Raw genomic sequence first — 15103 nt, 5'->3', positions numbered from 1 at the left:
AGAGGGAGGGAGAGAAGAAGGAGAGGAGAGGGGGCAGAAGAGGAGAGGGGGCAGAAAGGAGGGAGAGGAGGGGGAGGGGAGAGGAGAGAAGAGGGGGAGAAGAGGAGAGAAGAGGGGGAGATGAGGAGAGGAGAGGGGGGGGAGGAGGAGGAATAGAAGAAGGAGGGGAGGAGAAGAGGAGAGGGGCAGAAGAGGAGAGGAGAGGAGGGAGGAAGAGGAGAGGAGAGGGGGCAGAAGAGGAGAGGAGGAGGAGAGGGAGGAGAGGAGAGGAGGGAGATGAGGAGAGGAGAGGGGGAGAAGAGGGAGGAGAGGGGGAGAAGGGAGGCGAGGAGGGAGGGGGGGGGGGAGGGGGAGAAGAGAGGAGAGGGAGGGCCTGCCTGCCTGCAGCATATACACGAAATCAACAAAAGTATGTGGACACCTGCTCGTCAAATTTCTCAATCCAAAATCATGGGATTTTGAGGAGAGGAGAGGAGGGAGAAGATGAGAGGAGAGGAGGGGGGAGGGGGAGAAGAGGGAGAGGGAGAAGGGGAGGAGGGGAGAAGAGGAGAGGAGAGGGAGGAGGGGAGGGGGAGAAGAGGAGAGGGAGGAGAGGGGGAGAGGAGAGGGAGAGGAGAGAGGGGAGAAGAGGAGAGAGGGAGAGGGGAGAAGAGGAGAGGGAGAAGAGAGGGGAGAGAGGAGAGAGAGGGGAGGAGAAGAGGGGGAGAGGAGGGGGGGGGAGGGAGCAGAAGAGGAGAAGAGAAGGGGAGAGGAGAGGGAGAAGAGAGGAGAGGGGGAAGAGGGGAGAGAAGAGAGGGGGAGATGAGGAGAGGATAGGGGAGGAGAGGAGGGAGAATAGAAGGAGGGGAGAGGGAGAAGCAGGAGAGGGGCAGAAGAGGAGAGGAGGGAGAAGAGGGGAGAGGAGAGGGGGCAGAAGAGGAGAGGAGGAGATGAGGAGAGGAGAGGGGGAGATGAGGAGAGGAGAGGGGGGAGAGGAGGAGAGGAGAGGGGGAGAAGAGGCGAGGGAGGGGGGGAGAGGGAGGGGGAGAAGAGGAGAGGAGGGCCTGCCTGCCTGCAGCATATACACGAAATCAACAAAAGTATGTGGACACCTGCTCGTCAAACTTCTCAATCCAAAATCATGGGATTTTAAGGAGAGGAGAGGAGGGAGAAGATGAGAGGAGCGGGGGAGAAGAGGAGAGGAGAGGGGAGGGGGGGAGAAGGGGAGAGGAGAGGAGGGAGAAGAGGAGAGGAGGGAGAAGATGAGAGGAGGGGGAGAAGAGAAGAGAGAGAGGGGGGAGGGAGAGGGGAGAAGAGGGAGGAGAGGAGAGGGGGAGAAGAGGAGAGGAGAGGGGGAGAAGAGGAGAGGAGAGGAGAGAAGGGAGAAGAGGAGAGGACAGGGGGAGAAGAGGAGAGGACAGGGGGGGAGAAGAGGAGAGAGGAGGGCCTGCCTGCCTGCCTGTATATACACGAAATCAACAAAAGTATGTGGACACCTGCTCGTCAAACATCTCATTCCAAAATTATGGGCATTTGCATGGATTTAGTGCCCCCTAGATGTTGGAACATTGCTGCTATAACAACCTCCACTCTTCTGGGAAGGCTTTCCACTAGATGTTGGAACATTGCTGCTATAACAGCCTCCACTCTTCTGGGAAGGCTTTCCTCTAGATGTAGGAACATTGCTGCTATAACAGCCTCCACTCTTCTGGGAAGGCTTTCCACTAGATGTTGGAACATAGCTGCTATAACAGCCTCCACTCTTCTGGGAAGGCTTTCCACTAGATGTTGGAACATTGCTGCTATAACAACCTCCACTCTTCTGGGAAGGCTAGATTTCCTCCACTCTTCTGGGAATGTATGTAGGAACATTGCTGCTATAACAGCCTCCACTCTTCTGGGAAGGCTTTCCACTAGATGTTGGAACATTGCTGCTATAACAGCCTCCACTCTTCTGGGAAGGCTTTCCACTAGATGTTGGAACATTGCTGCTATAACAGCCTCCACTCTTCTGGGAAGGCTTTTCTAGATGTAGGAACTGCTGCTATAACAGCCTCCACTCTTCTGCTTTCCACTAGATGTTGGAACATTGCTGCTATAACAGCCTCCACTCTTCTGGGAAGGCTTTCCACTAGATGTTGGAACATTGCTGCTATAACAACCTCCACTCTTCTGGGAAGGCTTTCCACTAGATGTAGGAACATTGCTGCTATAACAGCCTCCACTCTTCTGGGAAGGCTTTCCACTAGATGTTGGAACATTGCTGCTATAACAGCCTCCACTCTTCTGGGAAGGCTTTCCACTAGATGTAGGAACATTGCTGCTATAACAGCCTCCACTCTTCTGGGAAGGCTTTCCACTAGATGTTGGAACATTGCTGCTATAACAGCCTCCACTCTTCTGGGAAGGCTTTCCACTAGATGTAGGAACATAGCTGCTATAACAGCCTCCACTCTTCTGGGAAGGCTTTCCACTAGATGTTGGAACATTGCTGCTATAACAGCCTCCACTCTTCTGGGAAGGCTTTCCACTAGATGTTGGAACATTGCTGCTATAACAACCTCCACTCTTCTGGGAAGGCTTTCCACTAGATGTAGGAACATTGCTGCTATAACAGCCTCCACTCTTCTGGGAAGGCTTTCCACTAGATGTTGGAACATTGCTGCTATAACAGCCTCCACTCTTCTGGGAAGGCTTTCCACTAGATGTAGGAACATAGCTGCTATAACAGCCTCCACTCTTCTGGGAAGGCTTTCCACTAGATGTTGGAACATTGCTGCTATAACAGCCTCCACTCTTCTGGGAAGGCTTTCCACTTTCCACTAGATCTTCTGGAACATTGCTGCGAGGACTTGTTTCCATTCAAGAAGCATCTAGATGTAGGAACATTGCTGCTATAACCAGCTTTCCACCTGTTGGAACATTCTGGGACAGCTCCACTCTTCTGGGAAGGCTTTCCACTAGATGTTGGAACATTGCTGCTATAACAACCTCCCTCTTCTGGGAAGCTTCTCTCACGAGATGTAGGAACATTGCTGCTATAACAGCCTCCACTCTTCTGGGAAGGCTTTCCACTAGATGTTGGAACATTGCTGCTATAACAGCCTCCACTCTTCTGGGAAGGCTTTCCACTAGATGTTGGAACATAGCTGCTATAACAGCCTCCACTCTTCTGGGAAGGCTTTCCACTAGATGTTGGAACATTGCTGCTATAACAACCCTCACTCTTCTGGGAAACAGTAGGAACTGCTGTATAACACCTCCACTCTTCTGGGAAGGCTTTCCTCTAGATGAGGAAACATTGCTGCTAACAGCCCCATAACGCTGCCTCCACTCTTCAATCCACTAGATGTGAACATTGCTGCTATAACTCCCTCCACTCTTCAGGAAGGGAGTCAATCACCAGATTCCGGAACATTGCTGCTATAACAGCCTCCACTCTTCTGGGAAGGCTTTCCATAGATGATGGAACATTGCTGCTATAACAGCCTCCACTCTTCTGGGAATGCTTTTAGATGCACATCTGCTTTCCAAGAGTGGAACATTGTTCCACTGATGCATTAGATGTGACATTCACCAATTTGTATGGTTGCTCTGGAGTAAGAGCGTCTCAGCTAAATCATCCCAAAGGTGTTTGTACGTTTGTAATGTCAGGGCTTTGTGAAGTTCTTCCACACCAATCTCAACTAACCATTCATGTAGTGAACTTGCTTTGTGTACAGGGGCATATTGTCATGCTGAAACAGGAAGGGCCTTCCCCAAACTGTTGCCACAAAGTTGGAAGTACAGATTCCTCTAGAATGTCATTCTATGCTGTAGCGTTAAGATTTCCCCTAACTGGAACTAAAGGGCCCAAACCAAGAAAAACAACCCCAGACCATTATTCCTCCTCCACCAAACTTTACAGTTGTCACTATGCATTGGGGCAGGTAGTGTGGCATCCTCCAAACCCAGATTAGTGCGTCGGATTGCTAGAAGGTGAAGATGATTCATTACTCCAGAGAATACGTTTCCACTGCTCCAGAGTCCAGTGGCTGTGAGTTTTACTCCACTCAAGCCGACACTTGACATTGCCCATATTGATCTTAGGTTTGTATGCAGCTGCTCGGCCGTGGAAACCCATTTCAGGAAACTCCTGACAAACAGTCTCTTGTGCTGATGTTGCTTCCAGAGGCCGTTTGGATCTCGTTAGTGAGTGTTGCAACCAAGTACAGACGATTTTTACACGTTACACTCTTCAGCACTCGACGGTCCTGTTCTGTGAACTTGTGTGGCCCACTACTTCTTGGCTGAGCCGTTGTTGGTCCCAGATGTTTCCACTTCACAATAACAGCACTTACAGTCGACCAGGCAGCTCCAGCAGGGCAGGAATTTGACAAACTGACCTGTTGGAAAGGTGCCATCCTGTAACGGTGCCACGTTGAATGTTACTGAGATCGTCAGTAAGGCCATTCTACTGTCAGTGTTTGTCTATGGAGATTGCATGGCTGTGTGCTTAATTTTAAACACCTGTCAGCAACTGGTGTGGCTGAAATGGCCCAATCTACTAATTTGAAGGGGTGTCCACATACTATTGAATATATAGTGTATTCCCCCAGCTGTCTGGTCCAGGAGAATATCACCTGTGATGCTGTCTGGTCCAGGAGAATATAACCTGTCCTGTCTGGTCCAGGAGAATATAACCTGTGATGCTGTCTGGTCCAGGAGAATATAACCTGTGATGCTATCACCTGTGATGCTGTCTGGTCCAGGAGAATATCACCTGTGATGCTGTCTGGTCCAGGAGAATATCACCTGTGACTGTCTGGTCCAGGAGAATATCACCTGTGATGCTGTTTGGTCCAGGAGAATATTCTCACAACATTGGGGCAGCAGGGTAGTGGTTAGAATGTTATGTTAGGATCAGACTGTATAGGCTATATTACATGTATTTAGTGTATTAGTGGGGCAGCAGGGTAGTGGTTAGAATGTTATGTTAGGATCAGACTGTATAGGCTATATTACATGTATTTAGTGTATTAGTGGGGCAGCAGGGTAGTGGTTAGAATGTTATGTTAGGATCAGACTGTATAGGCTATATTACATGTATTTAGTGTATTATTGGGGCAGCAGGGTAGCCTAGTGGTTAGAATGTTATGTAAGGATCAGACTGTATAGGCTATATTACATGTATTTAGTGTATTATTGGGGCAGCAGGGTAGTGGTTAGAATGTTATGTAAGGATCAGACTGTATAGGCTATATTACATGTATTTAGTGTATTATTGGGGCAGCAGGGTAGTGGTTAGAATGTTATGTTAGGATCAGACTGTATAGGCTATATTACATGTATTTAGTGTATTATTGGGGCAGCAGGGTAGTGGTTAGAATGTTATATAAGGATCAGACTGTATAGGCTATATTACATGTATTTAGTGTATTATTGGGGCAGCAGGGTAGTGGTTAGAATGTTATGTAAGGATCAGACTGTATAGGCTATATTACATGTATTTAGTGTATTATTGGGGCAGCAGGGTAGCCTAGTGGTTAGAATGTTATGTAAGGATCAGACTGTATAAAAGCCAAGTACTAAGAATGAAGAGTCAGTTCTTCCATGGAATTGTTCGGCTTTGTTACTGTTTGTAATAAAGTCTAGTTGAATTCACAGGTTCTGGTTTTGGTGAAATAGTTGATTCAATATTTTCCACAACAAAAAATTAAGTTGTTTTCAAGTCATTATTAACAACAACCTGAAAATAAATATTTAAAACCTTCAACTAAAACCAAACGTATATTGGACGTTGGGTATAGTCTTCTTTTCAACGTCTTTTCAATGACATTTTGCTAGGTGGTACAGCCCAATGTCAAAACACAGTTTTAATGGGTCCAAATGAATAACCAATATGCAGAAACCATTTGTGATATTGAAAACCTAAACATAAAATGTAGTATCTCCACAAACATCTGCAACAACAATCAGATTACTTGTATTTTTTAAACAAGCACCTTTTAAAATGCACGAGAGCCAGAAACACTGTTGTTTTGACAAGAAGCAATAAATCACTGATATCAATTAGGGGGGAAATCAGGTTGTTGGTGCTGTTGAAACTAACACAACTAAAAAAACACATGGAAATGGGAGATATATTTTACCTCCCTGGTTAGAGGACAACCTGCAGAAGACAGTCAGCTACATTTTGGAGAGATGCATTTAAATGTAGAGGTCGTTAAACAAAGGAACGCAACACTTATTTTTCATCACTCATCGATATCATGTTGAAATCATTTGTGTGAAAGGGGGAGATGAGTTTGTCCTGTTAAAACTAACAGCTCAAAAACCCCATGGAATCAGGGAATAATGTGTACATCAATGGTTAGAGGACAACTTGTAGAAAACATCTAGCTACATTTTGATTCAAGTGGGTCACCAATGCTGTAAGTGTAACACGGCTCTTTTTGTGTTAGTCACTTTCTGTTATATCATATAAATAGCACTCTTTCAATTCAGAGCCTGGATTTTCCCCCTGAGGCTAATATCCATATCATGCAGAAATCAATTGAACAGGGGGCAAACGTTTAGTGTTCTACATTGTGACATCATTAAAATACTGCTACTACAATGTTAAAACATTCTACATTGTGACATCATTAAAATACTCTTACAACAATGTTAAAACATTCTACATTGTGACATCATTAAAATACTCCCACTACAATATTAAAACATTCTACATTGTGACATCAAAATACTGCTACTACAATGTTAAAACATTCTACATTGTGACATCATTAAAATACTCCTACTACAATGTTTAAACATTCTACATTGTGACATTAATTCATTGATATCATGAAACAACTACTTCATGTATGTATTTTCTGATGTTTGATCAGAGATCATTTATCAGAGTATCTCTTCCCACATTGTTCACAGCTATAAGATTTCTCTCCTGTGTGTGTTCTCTGGTGTACAATCAGATGGCTGGATGTGGTAAAATTCTTCCCACATTGTTCACAACTATAAGGTTTCTCTCCTGTGTGTGTTCTCTGGTGTGATACAAGGTTGCTTGACTGAGTAAAACTCTTCCCACATTGATAACAGCTGTAAGGTTTCTCTCCTGTGTGTTTTCTCTGGTGAGATAACAGGCTGCTTGACTGAGTAAAACTCTTCCCACATTGATCACAGCTATAAGGTTTCTCTCCTGTGTGTGTTCTCTGGTGTGCAATCCTATGGCTAGATGTAGTAAAACTCTTCCCACATTGATCACAGCTATAAGGTTTCTCTCCGGTGTGAATTCTCATGTGTACTTTTAGTGAATTTGATCTTAAGTAACTCTTCCCACAGTCAGAGCAGCAGTGAGATTTCTTCCCTGTTGGTCTCCACGGGTGTTTCTTGAGGAGTTCTGATCGGGAGGGACTCTTCTCTGCCTCATCAGCTTCATGATGTTGTTGAGGCTCCCCAGAGGATCCACGATAGTCACGTCTCTCTCCTGTGTGAACAACAAGTCAGACAGATGGTTAAAGGCCCACAACAGCAGAAATCCACTGTAAAAGGTGATGCCAACAGCGTAGCCATGATGTTGTACAACAATTGACGTCTGTAATGAATGTTAAAATTATTTGACAATTGTCTTGAGACAGTCAAGTGAGCAACAATAGTCATATTTTGTCTTGTTTTCACATTAGTAGTAACATCGATGATTGTCGGCTAGAAATAAGTTATTACAGTTGCTGAACCCCTAAGCAGTGTGCCAGACAACCTTTGGTCACCAATATAGGCCCCTTTCTGTGTTTGCTAAAATAGGCGCACGAGGGCATTTAATTGAATGTGAGAGTGGTGACATTTATCCAGCCCCCATCCCTCAGCTGTTTACCAAACCAAGTCTCAGGGCAGGCATTTTGTTGCTGTTTAAATACTAGGTTGTCCCTTTAAAAAAGCCAAATCAATCGATCAACCAATCTGCAGTTCAAACAATAACAAAGATGTCATTCCACCACTGTTTTGGTGATAAGATGATGGATGGGTCTGGAGAAATGTAACTACTCTCAAATTCATAGACAGACCTACGGATGCAGGGACTGACCATCCATGAAATCAACATGATAGTTTTAACCATGTTGAGGCTAAACAGTGTTGATTTACATTGTTTCTAAACATTGGAGTAAAAAAAATCTTATTTGGGGTTCTGATGGGGTACAACAGTTGAACTAAGCTCATGAGGTATGTGTTATATTCTTCAAGAATCAATGGCTATAAATAATATAAATGTAGCAATTACACATTTCCCCTTTAACACCACACATCAGTTCAACAACTGCAGAGTTTGTGCCTCTGTTTCTAAGACAGTACTTACTAGTGTTAATCACGGCCCGGTTTCTCAAAACCATCTTACGGCTGAGTTCACCGTTAGAACCATAGGATGCCTTAAGATGCGTTTGGGAAACCGGGCCCAGATGTCCAGTGTCCTCTTCTTCCTCCTCCTCCTTTACCGATGTGACAGTCATCTCCGCCTCCTCCTCTTTCAATCTGAACGAGTCTTCCTTTTCTTCCACTGAAACGTCTTTCTCTTCTTCTTTCACGGTAACAGCTTCACCCTCTACTTGTTTTTGTATTGAAACATCCTTCTCTTCCTCCTCCTCTTTCGGGAGAACTTCTTTCTCCGTCCAGAAGACCTCCTCTTCTTTAGCAGGAGGAGAGCAGCTTAGTGAACTCATGGTCGGGGATGTTCGCTAGCTAGCATTAGCAACTAGCCTAGTTCTAAGCTAATTTAGCAAACCAGCTAGCTGACAAACAACGTAATTATATAATTAAATGGGTCAACACGTACATAAGACAGAAGTGTGTTTAGTACACAGCGACTAATATACACCAAAAACAGTATAAAGAGAGTGAATGTTGTAGCTATGTTTGCTATTAAGCTACCGAGGGTGTCGAACTGTTGTTGTTGAAGCAGCGTCCCGTCCACTAGATTATACGTCACACTGGCAGCATCGCCTGAACCTAAAAGACGCACATCGCCATCTGCTGACTGGAGTGGCAACGCAGTTGAGGAACCAAAAGTTTATTTTTTAATTAATTAAAGTTGATTATCATATTAAGTCGTTCATAGAAAAGCATGTGTTGATTGATTCGTTTTTAATAATTTAGAACAAACTTTAGACCCACTACATTGAATTGAACCATAGAACCATAGTTCTGACATGGATCATTTTGACCTGAGGCATATCTTTTATCAGACTAAATGTGGTCTATTCAATTCTTCCAATTTTTCATTAATTTGTCAACTTGTTCTTAATAAATCTAAATCACGGTTTAGTGTTTCTGTACCAATATGGACTTTTAACAAATTCAAATCCTTTGGAGTCATTTTGACACCAGCCAAAAGCACCTTTGATAAATAGGACATTTATTTCAAATCAGAATCAAATCACATGTTATTGGTCACATACAATTGTTTAGCAAATGTTATTGCAGGTGTAGCAAAATGCTTGTGTTTCTAGCTCCGACAGTGCAGTAATATCTAACAAGTAATATCTAACCATTTCACAAATCTAAGTATTTGAATGTAGGTTTCTCTGTAGACATGATCCATCCCACCAGGGGGTGGAGGGGCACCTGTATCAGTGGTTTTGACCAGATAGACACCTGCAGACACACAGTATAGTGCCTCCCATGTTCTCTCCTAAGATTGGACTTTCTATACCACGTATCACCTGACTGTGTACAAAACTGCCAATGATAGAAAGCTCTTCCAGTGGTATACAGTGTATTCATTAAGTATTCAGACCCCTTCACTTATTCCACATTTAGTTACGTTACAGCCTCATTATAAAATTGAATATGTTTTTCCCCTCATCAATCTACACACAAAACCCCATAATGACAAACCAATAACAGATTTGAATTTTTTGCAAATGTATTTACTTAAGTATTCAGACCCTTTGCTATGAGACTCGAAAATGAGCTCAGACATCCTTCTTCCATTGATCATCCTTGAGATGTTTCTACAACTTGATTGGAGTCCACCTGTGGTAAATTCAATAAATTAGACATGGTTTGGAAAGGCACACACCTGTCTATATAAGGTCCCACAGTTTACAGTGCATGTCAGAGCAAAAACCAAGCCATGAGGTCAAAGGAATTGTCGGTAGAGATTTGAGACAGGATTGTGTCGAGGCACAGATCTGTGGAAAGGTACCAAAAATGTCTGTAGCAAACGGTCCCCATGAACACAATGTCCGCCATCATTCTTAAATGGAAGAAGTTTGGAACCACCAATACTCTTTCTAGAGCTGGCCGCCCGGCCAAACTGAGAAATCGGGGAGAAGGGCCTTGATCAAGGAGGTGAACAAGAACCCGATGTTCACTCTGACAGAGCTCCAGATTTCCTCTGTGGAGATGTGTTGGAGAACCTTCCAGGAAGGACAACCATCTTGTAGTCACTCCACCATGTCAGGCCTGAATGTAGCAATGATTAAATTGTCAATATTTTATTTCAATGGACAATTCTGTGAACTGTTTTGTAGGTTTGGCTACGAGATGAATTGCAGGATCCCCATTAATTAGCATTTTGCCAAGGCAGCAGCTATCTTCCTGGTATTTTAATTATGGATCCCCATTACTTCCTGCCAAGGCAGCAGCTACTCTTCCTGGGGTTTAATATGGATCCCCATTAGTTCCTGCCAAGGCAGTTGCTACTCTTCCTGGGGTTTAATATGGATCCCCATTAGTTCCTGCCAAGGCAGCAGCTACTCTTCCTGGGGTTTATTATGGATCCCCATTAGTTCCTGCCAAGGCAGCAGCTACTCTTCCTGGGGTTTAATATGGATCCCCATTAGTTCCTGCCAAGGCAGCAGCTCCTCTTCCTGGGGTTTATTATGGATCCCCATTAGTTCCTGCCAAGGCAGCAGCTCCTCTTCCTGGGGTCCAGCTAAAATAAAGGCATTTATACCATTTTAAAAACATGACAATAAATTCACAACACACTGTGTCCTCAGTCACCTCGTCCCAGAGAGGTTTCCATGGTTGTCAAAACATCACACCAGGTTGAGTCTAAACAAAACAGCCCTGTGGGGAAAATGAATGGAACCATCTCCCTGTTTGACCTCTAGTTGTTATGGATATTATGACTCTACAGAGACACACAGTGGACGTGTCAAAATATGTTCCATTGATAAAGCACACTTTATTTAACCTCAATGTCATCTTGTGTTTACATGGCATTGTAGATTTTAGCTGTATATAGTATGTATTTTGGATGTTTTCAGTGTGTTTTCAACCCTTTCAGACAATGGATTAATCACAATTAAAAATAGTGCACTAACATTATACAAAGTGAACTCAAGTCTGACAGCCCAAACAAACACACACATTCTCAGTCAGAAACACAAGTCAGAACACAGCCTCTCGATTCTCTCATGTGTTTTCAGGTTCTCTGACTGGGAAAATGTCTTTCCACAATGAGAGCAGTGGTATGTCTTCTCCTCCTGTGTATTTGTATGTATTCTTTCATGCTCTTTCAGGTACCTTAACCGGGTAAATCTCTCTCCACACTGGGAGCAGCGGTACATCTTCTTACCTGTGTGTGTCCTCTCATGCTTGTTCAGGTTTCCTACCTGGCCAAAACTCTTTCCACAATGGGAACATTGGAAAAGCTTTTCCCCTGTGTGTCCCCTCTCATGCGTTTGCAGGCTCCCTAACTGGGTAAACGACATTCCACATTGGGAACAGTGGTAAGGCTTCTCTCCAGTGTGTATTCTCTTATGTGTTCTCAGGCTCCCTGACTGAGTAAAACTCTTCCCACACTGGGAGCAGTGATGTCGTCCTGCTGGTTTGGACGTCTCGGGGTCTGGTTTCCCTGAAGGACTCTTCCTGCTGTCAGAAGGAGAGTCTGGTCTCTCTCCTGTCAAAGACAAACAGATGATTTAATTAAACAGAGACCTGAATGAAACCTCCACATGACAAAACTTCCTCTGACGTTTAATCTAGACTAGATCCCTCAATCACCTGAAGTCACTTTTCACAAGTGTTATTAAAGCCACTACAAAATGCAGGTCTCTGTGTGGTTCTTAGTCAGAGAGGCCTATAGAATGTTTTTATTTATTTCACCTTTATTTAACCAGGTAGGCAAGTTGAGAACAAGTTCTCATTTACAATTGCAACCTGACCAAGATAAAGCAAAGCAGTTCGACACATACAACGACACAGAGTTACACATGGAGTAAAACAAACATACAGTCAATAATACAGTATAAACAAGTCTACCAGCAAAATGAGATAAAGGTAAAGGCAAAAAAAAGGCCATGGTAAATAAATACAATATAGCAAGTAAAACACTGGAATGGTAGATTTGCAATGGAAGAATTGCAAAGTAGAAATAAAAATAATGGGGTGCAAAGGAGCAAAATAAAGAATTTACAGTAGGGAAAGAGGTAGTTGTTTGGGCTAAATTATAGGTGGGCTTTACAGGTGCAGAATTGATTTGTAGCGTTTACACCAGTCCAGCCAACGCTTGACACTCCAGCAATGATAAAGTACTTTATGAGAGCGAAAATTAAATTAACGATTTGGTATCATTTTATTATGGAAGATTGAATAAGTGTGCTTCAAACGGTTTGCTTGGAATGATTTGTAACCGTCTCGACTTCCTGTGCATGAGAGTCCATTCAACTCGTTTCCCGACCTGAAAAAACGCCATTCCGTAAAGTGTTTTCGCGCACGCAAATTCAGGAAGACACCGAAGAGCAGATGGCCTGACCGCGTTTTGCGACTGTCGGCTCACTTGACCGCAGTCAACGGTGGGCTGGAAATCGCCTCCAGTTCAGTACAGTGGAACTGCAGTATTGAATGAAGGCAAGTCCATTCCGTGAGACATTTAAGTTGTGATTTTGGGTGCAAATCCATTGTTAACGTTTTAGTTGTTGGCCAGCTTCTTGATGGTATTCACATCTTACAGTGTAGCTTTATCAATTCCTACATTAAAAAACGGCATTTAAGCTCAGAACTAGAGTAGAATGCCGTTGTAAAACCACGTATCAGTTCAACAACTATTTTCAAGACAGGACTTACTGGTGTTACTCAGATCTTCTGTCTCCTTCTCTTCTTCCCTCTCCTCCTCCTTCAATATGACAGTTATCTCTCCTTCATTCACTCCAAAAAAAGTATAATCGTTTTCTTCCTCTTCTTTCTGTGTAACAGCCTCACCCTCGACTTCTTCGTTTACTGTGACATCCTCCTCTTCATTCTCCTCTTTCACGACAACGTTCAGCCAAATACCTTCTTTCTCCTTCCAGCAGACCTCTTTTTTAGCAGGAGGGCAGCAGCTTGCTGAGCTCATGGTCGGGGATGTTAGCCAGCTAACCTAGCTAGTTAGCGACTAGACTAGTGATAGGCTCATTTATCAAGCCAGCTACCGTTACCTGACGAAACGGAAATATGACATGAAATGGGGAAACTAGTTAAAAGACAGAATTATGTTCCAAATACAGTCTGAACAGCTTGAACGTTTCCACTAGGAAGCTACCGAGGTGGCTGACGAGATGTTGTTGAAGAAGCGTCCCGTCCACTACATTATACGTCACTCTGATAGCATCGCCTAAAAAACGCATATCGCCATCTGTTGACTGGAGTGGTTAACGCAGATAAATGTTTATTTTTATTTCCAGACAAACAGTGCATTTTTACATTTATTTCATTAAATAATTATATAATAGTCAGAAAACTGCAGATTTGTAATAAGTATGAATTTAAAACCTAACATTCTACCAACAACAGATGTTCTACTACAGGGAATATTAACCAATGAGGAGGGTCTTTCCCATTCTACCAACAACAGATGTTACTACTACAGGGAATATTAACCAATGAGGAGGGTCTTTCCACATTCTACCAACCCAACAGATGTTTATACAATGAAAACTTTCAGGTTAATTGAAGTTAAATTCCCAAAAAGCCTAAACAGGTTTGGTCATTGATCACTGGATTGATCACTGGAGTCAGATGTGAAGGAGGAGGTTGATCATCAGGAGTCAGATGTGAAGGAGGAGGTTGATCATCAGGAGTCAGATGTGAAGGAGGAGGTTGATCATCAGGAGTCAGATGTGAAGGAGGAGGTTGATCACTGGAGTCAGATGTGGCCATCAACCTCCTCCTTCACATCAGTGAATTGAATTGTACTTTTTGGAGAAATGTCCTCTGGTCTGATGAAACAAATATAGAACTGTTGGGCCATAATGACCATCGTTATGTTTGGAAGAAAAAGGGAGAGGCTTGCAAGCCAAAGAACCCCATCCCAACTGTGAAGCACGGCGGTGGCAGTATCATGTTTGTGGGGGTGTTTTGTTTGTGGGGGTGTTTTGCTGCAGGAGAGACAGTGAACTTCACAAATTAGATGGCATCATGAGGTGGGGAAATTATGTGGATATATTGAAGCAACATCTCAAGACATGAGTTAAAGCTTGGTCGCAAATGGGTCTTCCAAATGGACAATGACCCCAAGCATGCTTCCAAAGTTGTGGCAAAATGGCTTAAGGACAACAAAGTCAATGTATTGGAGTGGCCATCACAAAGCCATGACCTCAATCGTATAGAAAATGTGTGGGCAGAACTGAGAAGGCGTGTGCGAGCAAGGAGGCCTACAAACCTGACTCAGTTACACCAGCTCTGTCAGGAGGAATGGGCCAAAATGCACCCAACTTATTGTGGGAAGCTTGTGGAAGGCTGCCCGAAACGTTTGACCCAAGTTAAACAATTTAAAGGCAATGCTACCAAATACTAATTGAGTGTATGTAAACTTCTGACCCACTGGGAAATTGATGAAATTAAAGCTGAAATAAATAATTCTCTCTACCATTATTTTGACATTTCACATTCTTAAAATAAAGTGGTGATCCTAACTGACATAGACAGGGAATTTTTACTAGGATTAAATGTCAGGAATTGTGATGAGATTAAATGTATTTGGCTAAGGTGTATGTAAACTTTCAACTTCAACTGTAGGTACGTTGTGGGACTGATGTGTGTGGTGATGTGTGTGGTGTTAAAGGGGAAATCTGAAATTTGTTTCTAAACATTGGAGTAAAAAAATAATGCCAGCTTTGTAATTGTTGCAACTGCAGATTGGTTGTTTGATTGTTGTGTGGCTTTT

At 43.4% G+C, this 15103-nt stretch overlaps 1 protein-coding gene and 1 long non-coding RNA gene across 2 annotated transcripts; both read right to left on the bottom strand.

Moving 5' to 3' along the window:
- Positions 1 to 5966: 5966 nt before the first annotated feature.
- Positions 5967 to 9163, bottom strand: LOC135537358 (zinc finger protein 436-like). Its single transcript, XM_064963550.1, has 2 exons — positions 8312 to 9163; positions 5967 to 7447 (listed from the first exon to the last, which is right to left on the bottom strand). Exons 1-2 carry the CDS (start codon positions 8670 to 8672, stop codon positions 6855 to 6857), a joined length of 954 nt encoding a protein of 317 aa, XP_064819622.1. The 5' UTR covers positions 8673 to 9163; the 3' UTR covers positions 5967 to 6854.
- Positions 9164 to 11119: 1956 nt separating this feature from the next.
- Positions 11120 to 13598, bottom strand: LOC135537360 (uncharacterized). Its single transcript, XR_010455200.1, has 2 exons — positions 13027 to 13598; positions 11120 to 11860 (listed from the first exon to the last, which is right to left on the bottom strand). It is a non-coding gene; the product is annotated as an uncharacterized LOC135537360 (long non-coding RNA).
- Between the last annotated feature and the right edge of the window lie 1505 nt (positions 13599 to 15103).

This window comes from Oncorhynchus masou, unplaced genomic scaffold, assembly GCF_036934945.1.
Source record: "Oncorhynchus masou masou isolate Uvic2021 unplaced genomic scaffold, UVic_Omas_1.1 unplaced_scaffold_756, whole genome shotgun sequence".
Taxonomy (NCBI): Eukaryota; Metazoa; Chordata; class Actinopteri; order Salmoniformes; family Salmonidae; genus Oncorhynchus; species Oncorhynchus masou.
Note: the sequence above shows the minus strand (reverse complement) of the source record. Positions and strands in the feature narration are given on the sequence as shown.

What these genes read in the sequence shown, in the direction of transcription:
- LOC135537358 (XM_064963550.1), bottom strand. Translation starts at nt 8,672, where the DNA reads ATGAGTTCACTAAGCTGCTCTCCTCCTGCTAAAGAAGAGGAGGTCTTC. An exon ending in CCGGGCCGTGATTAACACTA is followed by an intron (nt 7,448 to 8,311) that starts GTAAGTACTGTC and finishes TTGTTCACACAG; the next exon opens with GAGAGAGACGTGACTATCGT.